Source organism: Cydia pomonella, chromosome 11 (assembly GCF_033807575.1).
Source record: "Cydia pomonella isolate Wapato2018A chromosome 11, ilCydPomo1, whole genome shotgun sequence".
Classification (NCBI taxonomy): Eukaryota; Metazoa; Arthropoda; class Insecta; order Lepidoptera; family Tortricidae; genus Cydia; species Cydia pomonella.
Genome location: NC_084713.1, coordinates 11,788,439 through 11,812,261, shown reverse-complemented (window position 1 = coordinate 11,812,261; position 23,823 = coordinate 11,788,439). Strand labels below are relative to the sequence as shown.

The 23,823-nt window shown below is 36.7% G+C and overlaps 2 protein-coding genes across 3 annotated transcripts in view; one reads left to right on the top strand and one right to left on the bottom strand.

Moving 5' to 3' along the window:
* The window catches only part of LOC133522859 (endoribonuclease Dicer), an 81,196-nt gene that overhangs the window by 7,565 nt on the left and 49,808 nt on the right, over window positions 1-23,823 (bottom strand). Inside the window, exons 27-31 of the mRNA XM_061858320.1 lie at window positions 4,918-5,106; window positions 3,540-3,644; window positions 2,324-2,479; window positions 1,899-2,110; window positions 617-770 (exon numbers count right to left, since the gene is read on the bottom strand). Of these exons, the coding sequence (XP_061714304.1) occupies window positions 617-770; window positions 1,899-2,110; window positions 2,324-2,479; window positions 3,540-3,644; window positions 4,918-5,106 (816 nt within the window). The remainder of the gene's footprint in view (window positions 1-616; window positions 771-1,898; window positions 2,111-2,323; window positions 2,480-3,539; window positions 3,645-4,917; window positions 5,107-23,823) is intronic.
* LOC133522866 (juvenile hormone epoxide hydrolase-like) lies at window positions 12,833-23,286 on the top strand. 2 transcript variants are annotated; one of them, XM_061858329.1, is made up of 7 exons: window positions 12,833-13,047; window positions 17,456-17,641; window positions 18,865-19,254; window positions 19,825-19,982; window positions 20,828-21,012; window positions 21,672-21,906; window positions 22,530-23,286. In XM_061858329.1, exons 2-7 carry the CDS (start codon window positions 17,456-17,458, stop codon window positions 22,744-22,746), a joined length of 1,371 nt encoding a protein of 456 aa, XP_061714313.1. In that variant the 5' UTR covers window positions 12,833-13,047; the 3' UTR covers window positions 22,747-23,286. The 2 variants fall into 2 exon arrangements, with proteins under 2 accessions (XP_061714313.1, XP_061714312.1); XM_061858328.1 differs by lacking the exon at window positions 12,833-13,047 and adding an exon at window positions 13,064-13,290.

Sequence of the window (23,823 nt, the reverse complement as noted above, 5' to 3'; positions counted from 1 at the left end):
CCTTAAAACTATAATGTCTGGTAGTATGTATGTCTAAACCAAGTCGTGTCGCGTCGCAGCTAAAAAGGCGTTTATTATTAAGTTAATACAGACACAATTTTTCCAAAATAATAAATAAATATTATAGGACATTATTACACAAATTTACTAAGTCCCACAGTGAGCTCAATAAGGCTTTGGTTGAGGGTACTTAGACAAAGATATATATAATTTATAAATACTTAAATACATAGAAAACACCCATGACTCAGGAACAAATATCCGTGCTCATCACACGAATAAATGCCCTTACCAGGATTTGAACCCGGGACCATCGGCTTCATAGGCAGGGTCACTACCCAAAAATGTGATTATCTCAAAAACAAAACTGATTTCAGAAAACTTTGTATGACATTTTGGTCTCTAAAGGCGGCTTTAGTCACTAAATACACCTTTAAAATCTGTCGGGTTTCACCAGTACACGTATACGAAGCCTGTAGCTGATCGTGCGTTGTGTTCAGCTGACGATATGCGTGTGGATATAATATTATGGTCTCTATATATTATATATATCGTGGTAGATAGGTTTGTGTAAGATTGTCCCAAAATATTAAAATATTTATTTTAAGATACACACCTTAGGCACTTCCACGTATTCTGCCATGTGGCAGTCCTCCTCGTCGATGAGATACAGCACGTCTTCGATGATCTCGTGGTCTCTCTGTTCCTGGTGCTCGACGAACATCATTATCGCCTTGTCCAAAGTCGGGTTTAGCTGGGAGCAGAGGAATCTGACGGAACAGAGTAATTTTATAAATTGAAATAGTCATTTTATATATAGAAGACTTTCAGTCCATTTTAAATTTAAAATGCTAATCAAATACTATTTTACCGGTGTGTAATTTTTTCTAAATTGTAATAGGGTACCGTCAACCGGGGTGAATTGGGACGGCTAGGGTGAATAGGGACAAAACTAAAATGTCATTTACCTGACGATTAAAAAAACACCTACACAAAGTATCATACAAAATCTACTATTATTTAAAATCGTAAGATACAATTAGTAAAGGTATTTAAGAAATTGTCAGGTAAATATCATATTTCAAGTTTTGTCCCTATTCACCCCAGTTGACCGTACCTATAAGATAGTAAGTACAACTTTGAGTACCAAAAATTACTATCTACAGTACTTTTACTGACAATAATTGCATTCATACTGTAAATTATAAAAAAACCTAGATATTAATTTTACAGTACATATGGGGCTACTTTATAGCACTAGTGCGAGAAGTAGCATATTATGTTACTGTGTCGAACATTTAAAGGGCCATATGTACTGTAAAACGTTGTACGATACATGTGCGAATAGGTAATTCGCAACTCGTGTCGATTTAAAACACTCCCTTCGGTCGTGTTTTAATTTATCGCCACTCGTTTCGAATTTCCTATTTTTCGCACTTGTATCGTAATGTACTATTTCGGACTCTGCGGATTCCAAAAATGTTGACTTTAAAATGCATTTGTTCACTGCAGAAGTATGACTTAAAACATGGAAGATATTTAAATTATTTTAAATTTCCTGCAGTCAAGATTTAAATCATTTTAAATTTCCCGCTGCTCTTTATTTGTGAGTTAACCAACGCCTAGTGAGGCCAGCAGTGAGGCATGTTGGCGCATGCCGCATACTTTAAAAATTTAAACCTAATATTTTCAACATAAGTAAGTAAATATTCTTTATTGTGCACCATACAGTTAAAAATAGACAAGAAATGAAAAAAACACTTAAAAGTTAGGTAACAACAGGCGGTCTTATCGCTAAGAAGCGATCACTTCCAGATAACCTTTGGGTAACAGGGAACTATGAACATAATATTGCACAGAGTTACAATTACGAAGTATTTTCCACGGGTTAAACTCACTTGTGCAGTCGAAGTTTGACGACGTAGGACGCGAACGTGACGTTGTTAACGAGTGCCGAGCGCAAGTCCGTGAGCTCGCCGGGCTTCAGCTGATCGCAGTTCTCGAATATATGTGATGTAATTAGGAAATCCAAGATGGCGTCGCCGAGGAACTCCAGACGCTCGTAGGAGCGAGTCAGACGGTTTCTTATGTAGGACGGATGTGATAAAGCCTGTGAAAAATATTAGTATGTGATCTAGTTAAGATTGACATACTCATAAACATGCACACACGAAGAATTATAGTGTACAGATGTAGTGCATAATCGCTGATTGACGTTGATCCGTCCGCTAATTGTGATTGGTGCAACTGGCCTTTAATATCGCAAAGTGGACTAGTTCTCCTTAAGTATTCCCTAGAGTTAATAAGGTACGAAATATCTTACCTCTAGTAAAAAGGACGGGTCCTTGAACTTGTAGTTGATTATTTGCTCGATATCTTTCTGGCAGCTGTTGAGAAGGAAGTCCAGCTCTTGCAGCGTGCTCTTCCCCTCTGTGATCACGGTGGGCACTTTCTTGCCGAGGTATGATGCGAAGTTATCCTGAAATGTATCTAAATGGTTAAATGAATGGAATGGAAAATGGTGAGGATTATCGTGAATCATACTAACATACTATAACTCTCAATACACAGTTTTTATTATGCCCTACTGCCAGAGTCAGGTGGGGTAAGAGAAGAGAAAAACGCTCGGGGCAATATGAACTGTATGAGAAGTCCTTCTACGTCGGTATTTTTATTGTTTGTATTATCATTTAATTTCGTTTTTAATATCTCTGAGTATCTGTAGTTATTTATTTTCCCTACAAGTGTTCCTCCCCGTAGTATAATATATCTTACTCCACCTAATCTTATAAAATCTGTGTTACAAAATATGTAGGTTTCAGAGGTTCCTACCCCCAGCACTCTGTATAGAAAACTCATCGAGCGTATGCTAAAGCTGAAGAAAATTGTTTTCCGCCTTGGTAATCTTTTTACTTGAGGGACATGACACGCTTGACGCTGTATATTTTAAAAGTAGGGTGGTCGGAGTCAGTGTCTAGCGTGCGTTTAGTGACCTAGGCGTTACGCTTAGCGTCGCAAGGAAATCTTTGTGTCTTTCCATACGACGAGTCACGAGACGTTGTACGCGAAAGGTCGAGTTCACAAACATCTTTACAAGCAAACGTTCCAAATATATATTGACAAGACCTTATTATCAGTGTCCTCATACCTCATAACGCTCACCATACAAAATTTTCCTATTTTTAAGTTGAACCTTAATATACAGTAAACTGGGACGAATTTCACAACGAAACAAAAATGTTAGTGTATTTGGTTTATGAAGGGTTCTAATTAGATTGAATCTGAGTGAACATTGTAATGCACATTGGGCTTACGGGGTTAAAGGCGTGTAAATTAAATATATTTTGGAACGAGCGCTTGTAAAGATGTATGAACACGACTGTACAACCAAGGGCGGATCCAGGGGGTCTTGGCGACATGACCCCCGCCCTGAGCCCTGGCTGGGTCTAGGAAATCAGTGGCGGACCCCCCCCCCCCCCCTCCCCGTAGGTGCCGCCCCCCTGGCTATAAAGCTGGATCCGACCTTGTGTACAACTTACCTGGGGAGGAAGGACACGCAGCCACTCAAGTACTTTGATGGCACCGAGTACACCGCCGTGTAGCAGATAAGTGCCAATGATCGCCTCCACGCAGTCCGCTACGCTCTGAAATAATGAACAGGGTAAAACAGAAATCTAAAACAAACAAAAAAAACCTTGGACTTTCGAATCTCGTCCTTCTTTTCGGCTTTGCAGTAATCAGTCTTATTTTTTACTTTTGGAATGCGGGTATATCGGAAAACCACGCGGCTTGATGCATATGTTTGGATGACTTGCCAACGAGAAACAAAACGGTAATTGCGTTATCGATAACAGGCCAGATAAAAGTGTTGTAATAAAAAAATATATTAAATTAAGAAATATTTTTAACCTCTGAAAAATTTTAATCAATGGTGAATTCATGAAAATCAATCGAAAATATAATTGAATTTGTTTCGTTTTAAAATCGAAGGAAAGAAGACAAAAGCAACTGTTCCATTTAATAATGATTCAAATGTCATTGGAGGTCATTTGTACTAATATTAGGAGCCTAGCACGCCAGAGGTTAATCTGTCGTAAAAAAAGGTTCTAAAAAAAATCAGAATTGCGCAACAGATGCCGTGCACTTCGTTTTTTGCTGTGTAACTAATGGCTCTGTGAGACTGTGTAGACCCCGCAATAAGCTTAAAAAATTTAAAAATAAATCATTCTTATTTCGTTGAGTCATTATCACGCCGGACTCACAATGGTCTTAAGTGCCATAGACCCTTCTGATACTTAAGTTCTTTATGACCTACCAAGAAAAATTCTAACTACTGAACCTGCTCTCAAAACTTCACGGGCATCGATTGAAAATAGCGACCTGCAAAACAGAATATCCGGACCTACATATAAGCGTTTTTGCACAAGCTAAAACGCAGACCTTTGCTATCGTTCGGACAATTTGTTTTTAGGGTAGGTTAGTATTTTTTGATTTGCTCATAAAAAGCTGAAAATCAAGATGCGCAATTAATGGATATATAATCAATAGGCAAATTTAGGCGGTTCTTCTACTTCTATCGCGCTGTCGTCGATGTGCTGTCTCGTCAATGTGGTATGCAAGTGCATACCTATAGGTCCCTTCGGACGGCTCGTGCATAACTACCTTGTCGGCCTCGACCTGCGAACCCATGTGCGGCATGACGTTTTACGCGCCGCCTGTCGGCTCTTCGCGCTCACATTCTCTGCTCTATTCTAGGTGTGCTGTGTTATGCCTTGATCACACGGACCGAGTACAGAGGCGAGAGAGTGCCCTCGGCCGATTGCTGGGTTCGTGTACTGTACTTTGTGACGAGTACTCGGCCTAGCAAAATGACGAGCGAGTTATTACATCCTCTCGTACAGCTAGCCTCGCGCTTACCTTGTCGGACACAACTTGGGAGCGCACATAGCACTGCATGACATTCTGCGCACCGTCCGGAGGCTCTCTCTCCACGACGCCGTTTTCACTATACCGCTGGGTCACTTGCTCGTAGCTCTCGTCGGAAAGGTTTCCGCTAAGCGCCTCGTGTAGGGGGAACTGTATGCCTATCAGGAACGTCGGTCGGAGCTGCAAAAAACATTTGGAAATTAAGTATAGGGTAGGTTGACTGTACTTTCATACAGGTAACTCATGACTACTCATCGGAACAATTCTAACAACTCCGAACACAATGATGTTGCGTTTATTTATCACAGAGTTCCAATGGTTACCTCATGGCTTCATCTTCAGATCAGCTCGATGGTACCATAATATTGCATTGTCACCCAGCTTACATACTTATGTGTGCAAATTTTCAGCTTCTTTGAAAACAGAGAAGTGAGTCAAATTTAACTTGCAGTGTTTGACCCGTACAAAGTATAATTTACATACCTACATTGCAAGTTAAATAAAAGTGAATATCTTCATGCGCAAACAGTACATGTGAAACAATTATGTCAGTTTGTAGGTATGCCCATCTCTCTCTTTCTTTCAAGCTATGTAAGTATCCCACATGGTGATGGGATTGGTAGGTATGCAATGCCGGATTTAGAGGTCTGGAGGCCTCGGGCAATAAAGGAGTGGAGGCCCCCTGGCCCCAAATTATGTTCCAAATAAAATAGTAAATTTTCCGAAGTCTCTATTGTGGGGGCCCCCCTTTTGTGGAGGCCCGGGGCTGTAGCCCCGGTTGCCCTCCCCTAAATCCGGCCCTGTAGGTATGCCTATAAGTTCGCGCGTATTCACTGGTACTCACGCAAAGCCAAACATTAACTCCATTTCCTTATTGAGTAAGAACTATATAATTAAACGAATGCGAATAGTCACGTCGAGTAGAAAAAGTACCTAGTTTTCATGAATGGTCAATTTTTTTATTTCTTGTAGATTTTTTTCAGCCCCTAAAATCCCTAACACATTGATATATAACTAAGGGCACTATGAATTGTGCTGGTTCAGTGGTGTCAATCACGAATTCGAGCCAATCGTGCAGTCTAACGCAACTAGTTTTAATTCGTATGCGTGACACCACTGTACTGGCCTTATAATATGAATATTACCCGTAAGGCCCGTCCTTAGATATATATCAATGCCCTGACACGAAAGTTGGAATCAATAACATATTTGTACCCACTGGTAATAAGGTAAGGCAAATAATAGTCAATTCCCAGAATGGGTTTTATCAATAATCTAATACGTGTCGCAAGAAACAGAAAAAAATGCGTCACAAATTCTTACAAAATTTTACGCATGGAACTTATTAAACTCAGAAGCAACATAAATATCAATAAAATCAATTTGCATGTGATACAGTTTAAGGAACTCCGTCTAGCGCGGGTGAGTCTTGGGTTAACCAGAGTATCGTGGCCTCGACATAAAAAATGTGATTTATGACGTTTAGGTATTGAGTATCTGTCTTACCCGTGCTCTGTTCTGTACACGTGTAGAATGAGCACCCACCCGTGACCAATTATTGAAAACGCTTAAGGTGCAGTAGATTCAGCCAGCAGATTTGGAAAAATCGTAGCGTTTTTTAGATCACAATACCGTTGCCAACATTTTAAGTAGCAATCTTGAGGCATTTCTTTAGTAACTACATCGATTCAAAAAACAAATCTCTTGACTTTCGCTCGATAGAAAAAAAATGAACATAGGTCTAAAACCGCACCTTAAAAGTTTGTAACAATAAATAATATGAAAATTGTTTCTAAGAATGCGCAATTTTATTTTGGATTGAACTCATCCATTACTTTTTTTTTGTTAAAACTTACAAAAAATTAAAATTCGAAGACATGACATCCCGGGCACGCACAGCCGTGTCGCCCTCGTTTACGCTTAGTGAGAGTGAGAAAAGAACCTTAACCCACGGGGCCTTAACTTAGAAATTGTCTCTGGCGAATTCGTAGGTACATATTACGGATGTACAGGAGGGCGATTAAAACTTAATAATCTGGGGGCCTACCTACCGCGAAATGGATATTATCTGATAACATTTTGCTAAATAAAAGAATAAATATTTATAATGTAAGTATAGATAATTTTGTTGATAAGAGATTTAATCATTTTTAATATTGATATATTCTGATGTCGATACATTTTACAAGCGTTAATTTAACTTGCAATGTTCGTATATGTATAAGTAGGCAAGTACTTAAGTAGGTATGTATGTAACGTTTTCTTCAAGCAAACCATTTTTCGACCACTTGTTACTCCGATTGAGCTGAAATTGGGCATATGTACTAATGCAAGACCAGTGACAATGAAAATATTATGATAGCATCAAGATGTGATCAAGATGATCTAATGAACTAATGGTGGAGACCGGAGGTGGCCATAGAAACTCTGTGATATAACAACGCAACCTAGTTGAGTTTGGATTTGTTACTGCGTCTCGATGATTATTGGAAGGAAAGTAAATTCGGCAATAAAATTTTGTGTCGTCTTGTACCGTGGGATGTCCGTCGTGGGATAATGTCCCTATAGTAAAATAATAATATAATATTTATTTAGCCAAAATAAAATTTTCACAACTTATTAAATTACTAGTCAGACCAAGAGAAGTTGGCACCGATTTGGATAGCCTGCCTAGACGGTGCAAGCCTTAAGTAAACGTCATAATTTCATAGAAGCTTGACGTTTAAAAAAACACTTGCACCGGCTGGGCTATCAAATCGCTGCCAACTTAGCTTGGTCTGACTCTATTGCACTTGTTTTATTAGGTAGGCATAGTTAATAGTAGACACTAATAAAAGAATTCGAAGGACAAATCTAAAGCCAGTAGAAAACGATACCATCGTTCGATCACTTGCTTACACGTGTAGGACCAGCAATTCAGCGAATTCATTCCTTTTGTGAGACTTAAGCCATCATAAGGCAGAGGGAATATATTTCTCACCGGATTTCGAACTTTATTTCAAAATGATAGGGTTCAATTTTGCATTATTCCTGACACCCTTAAGCCTTATAAAGGGTTAAGTTTATTTCACGAGGGATTATTATTTAAATTCTTTCAGTAGACTCACGCTGACTGGCAATTGTTTTAAGTTCTGATTCGATTACTAAACTTACCTACATTTTTTTAGAGATCTGTACTAGTACTACGAACCCTAATTATCGTAATATTCGTCGGTCTGTTTTAACAGATTACATGACTTAGTACAAAGGCATAGTAGAATACAATACAGTGTCTCGTTAGCCATTGGACAAACCCTGAAATTCCACGTAGGGTTACTTCTCAGGAATGCTGTAATTTTTTTTATTAGAAAAAAGTAGTGTCATTCACGACGACGCATGCCTTGACTTGCATTGTTATTAAAGGTTAGATGTGACAAATCTGCGCGTCATCATGGATGACACGAACTATAAACAACTAAATTTTAAGCAAATATTATTTCCAATAATCGACGACAAAAATAAACGTACTGTATTAATCATTGGTAAAGTTTTTTACAATTTGTTCGAAATGTTCGGCAATTATTACATTTGTCAAAATGTCAGAATTGTAATTTGTTAATTTCTTCGTATCCGCTACACCGGTTGTTATGATACTTTGTATACTGGTTCTAAATACCCTAATGCATATGTCCAAATGTTATGTATGTTCGGCTTTGTCCAAATGGCTAGAGACACACACACGGTGTGATTAGAACATGTATTTTTTACTTGGGTTCCGTACCAGAAAGGTAAAAAAGGAACCCTTATGGTGCGACTCAGTCCGTCTGTCTGTCGGGTCGTCTGTCACATCGCTAAATATCTCGAGAACTACTTAAGAAATAAAAAAAATACACTTTGTAAGCGAGGTACCCTAATTTTTTTTTTATAGTCTTATTTTACTGTTCTGTCGCCATGCATGATTTATGTATCCATGCCAAATTGCAGCTTTCTAGCATGATCTCGGAGCAAAGCCACGAACGAACAGACGGAGGGACATGGCGAAACTATAAGGGTAGACTACGGAACCCTAAAAATTTACAACATATGATCGACTAAACTACGTACAACTTATGAGTCGCGCTTGTTATGTGACATAAACTCAAATATGTATAACACCTATTGTCATTTCAATAGATCGATATGTAGAATGTATTACTTATATCAGAGTGCGTAGCCAGGATGACAATCTTTTACGCTCCTTATATTTACAAAAGCATGTAAAACTACAAGTTAACGGTCACCGGGTTGTGTAATGATGACCTATATTTTAGAGTCAAGAGTGCAGCACTTTCTCAATGCATACTTTCTCTCCGCTGTTGTAACCAATTTGCAAGCGCAATGCGAATAAAAGAAATTGCATTTGATACTTTCAACCAGCGGATGAAGGATGATGCGACGACAATATTTAGCAACTAAAATAAATAAATAAATATTTGGGGACAATCTTACACAGATCGACCTAGCCCCAAAATAAACAAAGCTTGTACTATGGGTACTAGGCGACGATATACATATGTATATAGTTAAATAGGTACATACTTATATAAATATAAAACACCCATGACTCAGGGACAAATATCTGTGTACGTAACACAAATAAATGCCCTTACCGGGATTCGAACCCAGGACCATCGGCTTCATAGGCAGGGTCACTAGGCTAGACCGGTCTACTAATACCAGACAGATGTGTTCATGTCAAGTTTGATATTATTTCAGCATGTAGTTTTAAAATAAAATCGTAGGTGGGCTTGTCTGGTGGCGGCTAAGTTCTTTGGCAATATTGCCCGAGCGTCAAAATCTCGAGGATATTCATGTTGCTCATTGGAGGGCCGGTTTTCATGGCCAGACCGTTTGACCCGAATTCAATCCAATCTTCTTAAGTGAGTAATTGCATGTTTTTAACTCCATTACATTATCGATTAGTTGCAAAGTGGTAAGAGGAAACAGGGCGGCCAATTGTTGCGCTACAAAGATGTGCTGAAGCTGAAGCGTCATATGCGGACATGTTACATTGAACCATCGCACTGGGAGACTTCGGCACGAGATCGGCCGAAGTGGAGGCATACAGTGAGTACAAAAGTGCAAGCCTTTGAAGAGCAGAGGCGAGTGGAACTCGACGAGAAGCGTGACGAGTTAAAGGCCCGACTTTTGTTTGAGGGGTGCTGACTTGCGGTGAGTGTGGCCGTACATTTACTGCGAAAATAGGCTACGTCAGCCACCTGAGAACTGATGATCGTCGCTCTCACTAGCCAGTAAAAAAATCAGTCGATGTCACTAATCATAATCAATGTGTAAAAACTGGGCCTTACCCAGTCAACACTTAACAATGAACATATTTACATTTAAACATCACAAAATGGTATTCAATAGCTCAAATTTTATCTACCCACGGATGTACAGAATATAAAATTGCTACTAGTAACTAACGTTTTTTTATAATATTCAGAATCGCGAAGATGAAATTGGCAGATGTTTGAAATATAATTTTTAATTAAGGTGTTTATATATTTAAAAAAAATTGAGAATAAATCTAAAGGAGCAATGTAAATAACTTTCTTTCCAATAAGTTCTTTCTAGCTAAAAATCCAGTGAAAGTGTCAGTTTACTCTTTCTTAATTCTGAAAAAAAAAAACTAAACATAAATGTGATGAGTTCTTTCAATAAAATTTTAACTGTGTTTCTACTAGAGATGTGCGCCGATGGCAAAATCATCGGCGGCGGCATCTGATGATTTTATGACCGACGTGGACGGCGTGATCGGGGTGAAATCGGCGTGACCTTGATTTTCAGGTTTCTTAACAAAAATAATTAATTTGTAGTTTTTCTTGAAAATTCTGATCAATCCAGGTTGCTGGTAAGTGGACGGACTACGTATAGATGTAAATAGTTATAAGTGAATGAATATAGGTGTAATAACTTGATTTCCCTAGTAACTGGCTTTCATTAAGGGGTTTCCTGGTCCCCTGGGTTTCTGTACTGGCTTTTGCCAGCCGTTGCCGCCTCACCTATCATTTGACTTTATGAAATAAAAAAAAAACGTTACCAAATAATATATGATGCACTACTTGCACTACTCACTATATTTGTTTAAAATTTGTCAGATCCCAACTAACTTGTCGTAGTTTTCGGAAATAAACGTCCCTGGCAAGTTGATGCATCACTTGCAGGGAAAAACTCACGTGTCTTTAGTCCTATATACTACGAGCGCCTATCCAAAGATTTGAAAGACGAGCCCACTGATGAAAAATTTAAGTTGCTTGAGAAACTTTTTATTGAATACCGTAAAATGGTCCTACTTTGCTCCCCTGTGGGTAATTATGCTCCAATTCTGAAAAATTATTTAACGTCTAATATGTTCAAATATAACAATTCTATGTTATTGTGTATAATTATATATGCTCAGGTAAACAAATATAAATACATATTTTGAATTGCTACGGTGGTCATAATCATGTCTCTATTTTTTGGCCTGCATCTATTAATTTGGCGCACAACGTGGTGACTTTGCGCCCCTAAATACCTAATAGTACTATAGGTAGGGGCAACGATATCTATGTATATCTTTTCCTACTTATTTTTCTTATTATAAGTTTTTACTATGCAACCAAATGAATATTTTGTAAGTTGGCAGCAATGCACTTAGTTTAAAACTGTATTCGTTTTGATTTTGTTAGGTTGGTAGCCATTAATCGCAGTAACGTTATAGCGATTAAAAGCACAAGTGCTGTTATGAGGAATAGACTTTTCTTTTCATAAAAATGTATGTTCTTATATTCGTGTTAATGAATGCATAAATGACAGATAACAGTAGAAGAGTAGGAAAAATAATTAATAGTCTTAAACAATGTTATAATTTCCTTCATTTGGAGCAAATATTGGAGATAAGTAGGACCATTTTATGGTAATCCATTGTATTCCATAAAACTGTTTTAAGCCCCTCTCTCCTTAGAATTATAGATTGTCACTAAGTGCAATTTTTATATTAATGCGAAATAAAACCAACTGATTATCACCATATAAATTCATATGAAATGGGTAATTTTAAGTAAAATTGTATATTGTGTGATAAGTAAATCATATAATATATATATATGATGTATATGATTTACTAATCACACAATATACAGTTACCCTTATGCGTGTCACCAGTATCACACAAAAATCATAAAACACGCGTTTAAAATTGTGGTGGCAGATGGAGTTTCTAAGAAGAAAATAGCTTGTTTACGTCAATAAGCTCTTTATTTATTGGCATAAGCCTGCTATTTTCTTTGACTTCACTTTACTGATTAAACTGATAATCAAGAGAATATTAAAGTAAAACAAAATGCTATCTATAAAAAGCCGTACAATAAAATATCAAATAATAACATGTAATCCAGAAACTAGATCTTGTTTTAAATTAACGGTAAATCGTTATCGCAGCTACCATCGCAACGACAAAAATGACGCCAACTTATTTCACTGGCAAATAATAAGTGAAAAAGCATAAGCATCTTTAAATTATACCTTTGACACTATCTACTCACTACGTAACATGCGATAAGTCACAATAAGTATCAATAATTTCCACGCTGATTGTACGCCGGTCAAAATTATCGGCGGCGGCGTGGAAAAATCGTCGGCGGAGGCAACGCGCCGGCGCGGCGCACACGTTTAGTTCCTACTCGCAAAAAATACTTAGTAAAGTGATTTTATTTACACAGTAATATATTAATATAAACATATGGTACATTCATGATAATACCAACAACGGACATACCTACCAAAAAACTAAACACAAATATAACTCAATTTCTAAAAAATAAAATCTCTTACAGAGGATAAAAACCTCTAGCTGCTTAGTTTTTTATTATTCATAATGTCCCGTTACTAAGGTGTACAATACACGTTACGTAAAATGACACGCACAGTGTAACAAAAGTACTGATGCTACTCCTTTACAACGTAAGCATTTCTATGGCAATAATTTGAAAAAAAAAAACCGTGAGATCGCGCAGCGCTGATATCAATGAGTAGAATTTCAGTGGCGTAACGTATCTATCCCTCTCTAGATAGGTGTATGAAACTAGATAAGACAAACAAGTCAGTCTGTCTCGTAAGGTAAGTAATAGATGCGGCGCGTATCGTTCAGTCTGAAGGTATCAGTGATTACCACGGCAACGTAAGGTCGAGGCTACTAAATAAACTGTTCCAACGAACTCGAGCGAGATTTTGGCAAGTGACGCGTGCGCGCGCGCACGTGCAAGATACGCTCGCGGAAGATACGAGATATTAGTTAAATTAATGATTAATGTACATTTATGAAGACCGGTGAATACTGTGTTTATTTTCATTGTGTAGAAGGTAGGTTAAGAATATTTAAACAATTTTTTGAGTGTCTCGTATTTTAAAGTTGGGTATTGTTTTTTTGTTTCCTATTGTAACACTTTTAGTTAGCAGAAGAATTAAGTTATACGTTGAAAACACGTACACATTGTTTACTGATATTAAACGATTACTAACTAGTTATCTATCACACGTTGAATCATCGTAAACTGGACAAAACAAAACCCTATTACATTTAGCTTCCTACCTTCATTTATTATAATAGATAATGATTCTGAATCACAATTCGTAAAATATAATAAAAAGTGTTAAACAGCGTGTATCTTTGTCTAATAAACATTGTAAATTAACCGTGGTAAATTGGAACCGTATACATATAAGGTTCATTCAACTTTAATCATAGTTCGATTCAAATTTGGATAGTCTATGTTTATCTGAAATTGGGTATGTATTTATTAAACAGATATTAAACAAAAGATATAATGGAAATGGCATTTGTAGATAAAAGATTCGGTGCACAGGTAATTTTAATAATTGTATTAGTGTCCGACCGAAGGTTCGGCTTTGGTTCTAGTTTCGGCCGAAACAGAAACTTTTGTTGTTAAAATCGCTGAAAAAATGTCATAAAGCTGCTTTTATACACATTAAGACTGCGTTGGCCGTCCAGTGGCGCCCTAATTAGGGGAATTATGTTTTCTAATAAACCAATTAATTTCTGTATACTTACATAAATCAGTACGAGGGGCAAACTGAAAGTGTTTAGAATAGAAAAAAGCTAAACTAATTAAGCCGTCACTCTTTATTTTATTGTGTGCTTGAACTTTTTCTGATCACGCGTACAAATTTTCATTAGGATAAGATTACCCTGAAGCGTAAATAGCTCATTCTCCCAATGTCTTTTTTGTATGGCGATCTTAGATCCTCGGAGGTTTTGTATGAAATTCATGAGGTACCCCATCCGGATTAAGTTTTTTTCACACATAAATATTTATGCAATAATTTTTTAAGTGTCATGTAAATTACTGAGGGATGTCAGAAACTGCTGATATACAATTTTTGTCGATGTTTTCTTATTAACTGCACAACTGCGATGTTATCTTTTGACGTCGCTCTTGATTGACATGCTTCTCTAAGATCATCCATTAATTAATAAACCTACGAGAACTAGGCTTTATTATGAAAATATAACTCTGTTGTTGGCTGAATTCACAATGAAAATCGTTTGAAATAGTGACACCAAAAAATTCTTGGGTCGAAATTGGAATCAACGTACAATTTCCAAATTGCTAGCAATCCGGAAACACAAGTACCGACCAAAGGCATATAACCTAAAAAAAAGTTATATATTCATAAATAATATGCCTATTTTTACTATATGATCGCTAAGCAGTCTTTTCTACGATAATTTAATGTTGCCCTCGTATATTAATATTGTTGTCCTACATGTTACCCAACCTTTGGTTTTTGCCACAGTTTAGTTTCATAGTAGAATTTCGTAAGTTTCGGCCCGGCCAAATGGTTAGGCCATTCTTTGGCCGGAACTGAAACTGCGGCCGAAACATGATTTTTTGACTTAAACCGAATCTTCGGTCGGACACTCATTTTTTATAATATTTTGGTTATGAAGGTGGTCGTAGAAAACGTATCGCCACTACTAACACAAAAATATCTGATTGAATTGGATTTAGAAAATATTAATTGATCTGGTTTCTCGGATCTGGCCATAAGGCAGCGGCATATAATTTTGCGTACATTTATATAAACACGTACAAATTAAAAATAAATGTTTAATACAGAAAAACAAATTTCAAAAATTGAATGCTCGTGATTTTAATTAATGAAGTTTTTAAGAATAATCATTATATTTAGAGGGTAGACATTAGACATACTTTTAAAGTAAGTTTTTTTAAGTTTTCAAACGTTTAGTATGTTAAAAAATAGACTTGTACAATACTTAAGCATTATTTGTAATTTATAGTTGCAGTTATTGTCAACATAAGTAGAACCTACTAGGAACTGTTATAAATCGGCACATTATCAAACTGGATAAAAGGCCATTCCATTATTTAAGAGGAAAGGGGACGGCCGCTTCTCCATACAAACGTAGTCCTCATTTTTCTCTCTGTATATTGACATTATGAAAAATATTTTTCATAATTTGATGTATATTAACCATAGCTATGCCCCTACGTTTGACTTTTTTAGATTTTTTGATTATTGTAAAAATTAGGAGCGATAAACAGATTTCATACAATTTTTTAAATGCGATTCGAACTCTTATAATAATTTAAAATTCGGAAAAGACAAACGTAGGCCATAGCTGTGGTCGGTATACAACATACAACTAATTGTGTCAAAATATTTTGAAATGTTAATATCCACAGAGGAAAATGAGGACTACGTTTGTTGAAAAGGCGATTTCGCGTCGAACCTCCACTTTCATCTTAATATTATATTTATGTTTACAGTACATATGGTGCTACTTTATCGCACTAGTGCGAAAATTAGCATATTACGTTACTGTGTCGAACATTTAAAGGGCAATGTACGCTAAAACGTTGTACGATACATGTGCGAATAGGTAATTCGCAACTCGTGTTGATTTACAACACTCCCTTCGGTCGTGTTAATTTATCGCCACTTGTTTCGAATTTCCTATTTTTCGCACTTGTATCGTAATGTGTGCGTTGTTAAGAAAAGTTAATTGGTGTCAGTTTTATATGTGATATTTAAGCATTAAATTTAAATTTAGTTTTGGTGTTCAATTAATAAACTATAAGCGATATTACAATGTAAATAAAAACCGGCCAAGAGCATGTCGGGCCACGCTCAGTGTAGGGTTCCGTAGTTACTCTTCCGTCACAATAAGCTAAACTGGAGCTTAAAGTATAGTAAATTGTTAACCAAGGGATGAAACGGTACCTTTCACCTGAGTTAAACAAATAGGCAAATTTGCATAATCAGTACCTAATTAAAATAAGTCTTTTTACTATGAAGGGAAAACTTTTTGCGATAACTCAAAAACAGCTAAACTGATCATGTCCGCTATAGTTTTCATTTAATGTCTTTCTTAAGCTCTACTTCCACGATTTTTTCGTATTTTTTGGACTTATGGTTCAAAAGTTAGAGGGGGGGGGACACATTTTGTTTTCTTTCGGAGCGATTATCTCCGAATATATTCACTTTATCAAAAAAATGTTTTTTGAAAACCCCTATTAGTTTTGAAAGACCTTTCCAACGATACCCCACACCTTAGGGTTGAAGCGAAAAAAAAATTTCACCCCTACTTTACGTGAAGGGGAGGTACCCTAAAAAAAATTAAATTTTTAGATTTTATTGTACGACTTTGTCGGCTTTATTGATTCATATATCCATGCCAAATTTCAGCTTTCTAGCACTAACGACCACGGAGCAAAGCCTCGGACAGACAGACAGACAGACAGACAGACGGACATGGCGAAACTATAAGGGTTCCGTTTTATGCCATTTGGCTACGGAACCCTAAAAAAGGCAAAAGGTTGATTTCCATAAAGATTTTATACTTAATTGTTCTGACAAAACTGACAGCGATTAACTTTTCTTAACAACTCACGCTAATTGGGTACACTATTTTCTGGATACTCCCGTTTACGCAATCTACAATAATTAATATTATGTGAAGAGTCACTTGGTAGGAATATGTGAGTAAAAAAATGTTAAATTAGAAGAAAAGAAAAAAAAAACATAACTGTTCTAACAAATATATTTCCAAATCTATATTCCCAAATAAAGAAAACACTGAAATTATTTTAACAAACGAATAAGTGCCATCATTTAAAAAGCAAATCAGATGGACTTGATATATTATTCAATGAGGTTACGTTACCAGAAGTGCTTTCTTACTCGTATATACAGACTGCAAAGTAATTATCGGAAATCGTTAATTTATCCGTGAATACTGTTGTTATGATACTTTGTAATTATACTTTAGCTAAATATTAACCTACAACCAAATCAATATGCGTTTTTAATATTTGTCCAAAGACCACGTTCTAGTTATAGGTATTATATCAATGTGGAGGTGTGCAACTTGTGGTTATTTATTTATTTAATTTACTAAAAAGGGGTCCATTCCGAACTCAGGAGGCGGCTGCCTTCTGAGTGCATATATAAATCTTACAAATATTTCTTGTCACAATTTCAGATGTTCAAACACCTATCTTGGTTAGTAGCGGCCGTGGCCGTAGGCTACGCGGTCTTCTTGGCTTACTCCCTGCACAGAGTACCTGAAATGCCACAACTGGACCCGAATCGGTGGTGGGGCAAAGAACCACAGCCAAAAGAAGTAGACACCAGCATTCGGCCGTTCAAAATTGAGTTTGAAGACACGGTAAGATGCTGGTTTAAAAGAAAACCTATTAGTACATAAGTATTTAAGGATTCTACTAATTTTTAAAAGGAAAAGGAGGAAATTAAACTGTATATTTTTGTATGTTTGAAACGCGTTACGTCGCTAATTACCCCACTCTGCGGCGGCAGATTGACTACAGATCGACAGACTCTAACTGCCAAGATTAGTAACGCAATGACGGAAAATTCAATATGCCAGTGTATTGTGCCATGTACGTATGCTTGTCAATTCGAGTAAATAACAACTTTTCTTGAGCCACATTGCCTTACACACACGTTGATGCGCATACCGACCGTAATGTCGTGTGCAGATAGACAGCAAAACGATTACCGTACTATGGCGTGTCAGCCCTGTGACGTCAATGTCTATTACAAGCCATTATACGTTTTAATATAAGTTTTTGCGGCTAGTCTAGACCGCCGGCCGAGTGTAAACAAGCTAATCACAAATCAGTATCCACTGTACTCGTTTGAAATTTCGTTTATTCATTATTACGCTGGCAGGTAGTAATCAACAGAATAGATGTCCGTGGATAGTTTATTTTTAAAACGTACGAGGTATATCATAACATATATGTATGTACACAATGTAGTAGGTAAAAGTAGGCATTTGAAAAGGATACATCCCAGTGTTCTGTTCATATGAATAAAATAAACCTAAATCTAAAATATGTTCCTCTCGGTTTTGAGCGATCGCCGGCCAGTCGTTGAAATATGCATTCAGGTCATCCCGACATTTCTGCCTGGGCCTACCGGCTCCTCGCCCGTCTTTCATTACACTGTGATTTTTTTAAATTTATCCTTCTAAAATTAGTAGCGGCTAATAAATAAACCTCTGTTCCAAATTTCATCACCTTCACCGAATTCAAATAGTAAGTTGGTAGCGCATATAACAGGGAAAATATATAAGTAGGTAAATGTATATCCTATCCAAGTTTTATTTCAAATCCGTAAGACATAAAATTCATTCTAAAACATAAACAACATTCTTTGCAAAACAACTGTCTAAACATATGTTCTTCAAATATTAATTAAATACGTACAGTCAAGTGTAAGAATATGGGTCGACACAATTTACTCAAAAATATGTCTCATAGCTCTTAATTCGTCGACATAAGATTTTTGAGCAACTCGTGTGCACCCATATTTTTACACTTGACTGTACACACTCATCAGCACATAACATCTTATTATTCTTTTCAGATGATCGCTGATCTAAAGCAGAGGATAAAAAACAGACGCCCCCTAACACCACCCCTAGATGGCATCAATTCTGAGTATGGCATGAATACCGCATATCTAGAGAAGTTATTATCGTACTGGGCAGAAAAGTACGATTTTAAAAAGCGAGCGGAACTGCTGAACCGATTCCCACATTACAAGACTAAGGTTCAGGGTCTAGATATCCATTTCATACGAGTAAAGCCTACAGTGAAGAATGTGAAAGTATTACCGTTGCTTATGCTGCATGGTTGGCCCAGCTCCTCGAAGGAGTTTGATAAAGTTATTCCGATTTTAACGACTTCTAGAGATGGATATGATTTTGTGTTCGAAGTGATTGCTGCTGATTTACCTGGATTTGGGTTTTCTGAGGTCGGTATAAATAATTTAACGTAAATACAACAAGTATTTTTGTTTATTCTTCGTCCGGACCGAGCATACTTACGTCATAGGTCGTCATATAGAGCACTACCCACCTCAAAAACGCGAGTAAAATTGCTATTCCTTAGACAAAAAAAAGATAAGATAGCTAAGTAAGTCAACACGCAATTTAGGGGTTGGTCATCTGGTCACAGTAAAATTATTCAGTATGGCTAGCTAGACGTTGAAATAAACAGCCTATACAGGGGTAATAGGTATTATAAATACTATGGCCACTAATAAGATCCATGGTTATTTAGTGATTATTCATACGAATCCGTATGAATCCGGTCTTTGTAGCCCACGTTATACAAGAATTAATGGTTATTTAAATTTAAATAAAATTGTCTCTGGCATTACTTAATTTAATTTACACTAGATTAATTCATCATATTTTAAATTTCGTCTTCAATGACTTTCTACAGTCTAAAACACCCCCGTGATAAATGATCCGGTTATAACTTGTACTGCGTCGGACCTTTTTAATTTGCGTTTAACATTTTTCGTAAAACTGCATTTCAGGGTACGAACAAGCCGGGTCTAAATCCAGTACACATAGGCATAATAATGAAGAATCTGATGAAACGGCTGGGAATCAATAAATTCTACATACAAGCAGGCGATTGGGGCTCCCAGGTCGCCACTCATATGGCTACCATTTACCCCGATGACGTGTTAGGGTAAGAACAAGTTATAATTCAAGAAGTCATAATTCGACCAAGCATTTAGATACGCCATACAAGCCTACAATTTTCAATTAAAATGTCCTATAAACTTTTCTGGAATTCGCCTAGTTTCAGAGTTAAAACCAATTGAAAAAATAAAATTTGATGGCGATGTTGCTAGTATGGGACGTAGTCTAAATATCCTCATTGAGTACCCAATGTAAAAAAGTGACAAGCAATACTTTGCAATAACTAGGTTTTACGAAAAAAAAATTTAAAAATTGATTTTAAGTGACAGGTTTACTATTTAGCATTTGATTTTTATGTCCAAATACATTAAAAACAATTTTTTTTTTGTGAAGTTAACCTTATCTCATATAACATTTTGTACAAAATGTACGCGAAAAAAAAAAAGGAAAAAGCTGCGCCTAACAGGCAAACTATACCTAGAACTAGACAGGAAAAAGAAAAGGTGATGCAATGGGGTCTAACCCTTTATCTACGCTAGCTTCTTGGGTAGCCTATGCGCACTTGTCCAATCACAATAACACCCAGTTGAATTTCACAAATCGTGTGGGACTGTTAAAGAAAATAATAAGACTACCTATATTTAATAAAACCCTGGTACGAACATGATAATCTCATACAAATGTGAATGACCTATGATTACATGCACATTATTTGATAATGATAATCGAGCAAGCATTGTGAATCTAAATTGTTATCAGTTCAAACCACGTGGTTTCAATCAGAAGCCAAGTTGGCGATAAAGACGCAATGAGAAATAATCCCTATTCCGTACAAATAAAGTCAAACTTCTTTTGTAAACAGGCTAAAAACAAATTTCCTATTCTTTTTAGACTCCATACAAACATGCCGCTATCGTCGATGTCTCTAAGCAGTGTGAAGCTCCTACTAGGCTCGCTTGCACCCAGTTTGCTTGGAGACCATTCGCATCGTATATATCCCTTGAAGAATCTGTTCCGATACCTTGTACGAGAGAGTGGCTACTTCCACATCCAGTCGACTAAACCTGATACGGTTGGTAAGTAATAAAGTAGCAAGAACATTTTAGGGAATAAAACAAAGGAAGTACACGAATATAGAAGATATAAAGGGAGACCTACACGTAACCTAACAGAATCTTATCGATTTTCCCCTGGATTCTCAAATTGTGATTTGTAATAGAACTTATAAAGAACCACCGTCAAAATAAATTACCTATACCTCTCGCGTCGAATAATGGGGAATGATCCCTATGACACATTTTTATATCGAGTAGCTGTCGCGTAAAATGTGTGTTGGCATTTTTTGGATAAAGTTACAATAATTTGTTTTTCAAATTAAGCCCAACCAAAAGATACTTGAAGGAACTGCCATGGGGACCATTTATTCGACGCGAGAGGTATACAGACTTAAAAACTTGGCCGTCTATTCGTTTATTTTTATCATGTCTGTGTGATTTAACAAGGTCAGCATAATAATTTCACTATCTATTAAATTATTGGAAAATATACTCTCACTCTATTTTCATTATCAAATAAAGGAAAATAAATGATTGCCTAAGCATCACGAACTGCCGCACATTCGAATAAAATTATATTCTGTTTCTAGCTACTTTTAATATATAGATTAAATTTGACAGGTCCTTATGATTTAGAGAGGATATTTTATAGACTTACTGAAATGCAAAAAATGTTTCAGGTGTCGGCTTAACAGACTCGCCATCCGGCCTGGCCGCTTACATTATGGAAAAAATGGCTATATGCAGTAACCGGGACCAATTACACACACCCCATGGAGGCTTGGAAAACTTGGAACTGGATGACGTACTGGATACTGTGACCATACAATGGGTGAATAACTGCATTGTCACCTCTATGAGGTTATACGCGGAAGGTTATTCGACGACTGCACCTGAAGTCTATGCATTGCATGGGTAAGTAAACTAAGTAATCTGTATTGTACAAAGCTTAAGGGTTTTCATAGTTTAATCTCAAGACAGTGATGATGTTTAGAGTATGATTTATCCGCTTGCCATCAGGCGATTCCTAATCTTGTTAGCCGGCATCCATCGTTTTTAAATAAATTTGCCATAATTTTGGAGCATACAATTTGGAGGAAAAACGTGGCGTGTATTAAGGCCAGTTGCATCAACCACTATTGACGGACTGATCAACGGCAATCAATACTATGAAATTTATAAATAATATAAATAAATCAATATTTGGGGACAACACACAAATCGATCTAGCCCCAAACTAAGCAAAGATTCTACTATGGGTACATTGGGTACTAGTACTAGGCGACGTAATACATACGTATATAGAACATACTTATATAAAAACGCTCATGAAACTCAAGAACAAATATATATCTGTATTCATCGCATAAATAAATATCCTTACCGGGATTCTAACCCGGGACAATCTGCTTCATAGGCAGTTTAACTACCCACTAGGCCAGCCTGGTCTTAAGATAGATATGTTAAATTAATTTTAGAAAATGGCCAACACACAAGTGACTAGTTGATTTTACACTAAGATGAGTTTATTCTTCCAGAATACCCACGAGAGTGCCAACAGCTGCCATAAAGTTCCTATATGAAGTAATGTACCATCCCGATTGGGTTCTCCGGGACAAATTCCCCAACCTAGTGCGGTCCACAACCCTGGATTTCGGAGGGCACTTTGCCGCCTTACAAACGCCAAAAGTATTTGCTGACGACGTTTTCGCGGCGGGTGCTGAATTCCTAAAGTTTCACGAGGCTAAGAAATAGGTTTATTTAAAAAGAGGGCAATAAATCGAGTAAAGCTATTAGGTACAAAAACTGTAGCAATGTGGACCTGTTTTCACTGTCCTCTGCTGTGCAATTTTTGAGTTAAAATGTACCAATGGATTTAATAATGTTGAAATTAGTGCATTTATACTTGTACAGTTACCGCAGACGAAAACATTGTTTAGTGTGAATATGTGTATATGTGTTTTTTCTTGTTCTTGTAATCAATAAGTATTAATTAGTTTCGTGTGATGAGAGAATCAACTACAGCGTACGTTAAGATTTCGTATTTTTCAACATAAATTGCATTTGAATTCTTTGTAGTGTACTATTTTTTTTACGCATTTAAAACTAGTTATAAGATATAGGAAATTCAGCGCCTATTATAAAACCCATATTTTGTACGTTTTGATTACCAAATAGACTGATTTTATTGTACCAATTAATATTAGGCATAATTTACCGATAGAAAGTTACTTAGTTTTTTTACGAAGCATGCATTACGCATTACAAGTTTAGAAAATAAATTCCTTTAAATAATTCAGTATTATTATTTATTTATTATAGGACATTCTTAGACAGATTGTCTAAGACCTACGGTAACCCCAAGAAGGCATGTGTTGTGGGTACTCAGACAACGATATGTATAATATACAAATACTTAAATACATAAACACAAACACCCATGACTCAGGAAAAAATATCTGTGCTCATCACACAAAATTAGTGATGCAAAGAATATCGAAAAATCCATACAGCGATCGTGGGACTAGTTAGTCCCACGATTGCTGTATGGATTTTTATTCTACTACTTAGAATAGTTATTCTACTACTTACTAGGTACAAAAAAACTAGCTCCTCAACTAAACTTTCTGCAGCAATGAAAATTATCTTCTTCTTGGCTCTTCCCAATATGAATCCTGTTTCTTGATCCACGCTTTCTCTACAATTAACTGCGCGTGTGCAATCCTCTTAAGGGGCCCCTTGATTACCAGTTCCCCGGACGACATCGACCTGTCAGTTATTCGCGATTGTCAGCTTTTGCGAATAACTGACAGGCCGATATCTTCCGGCGAA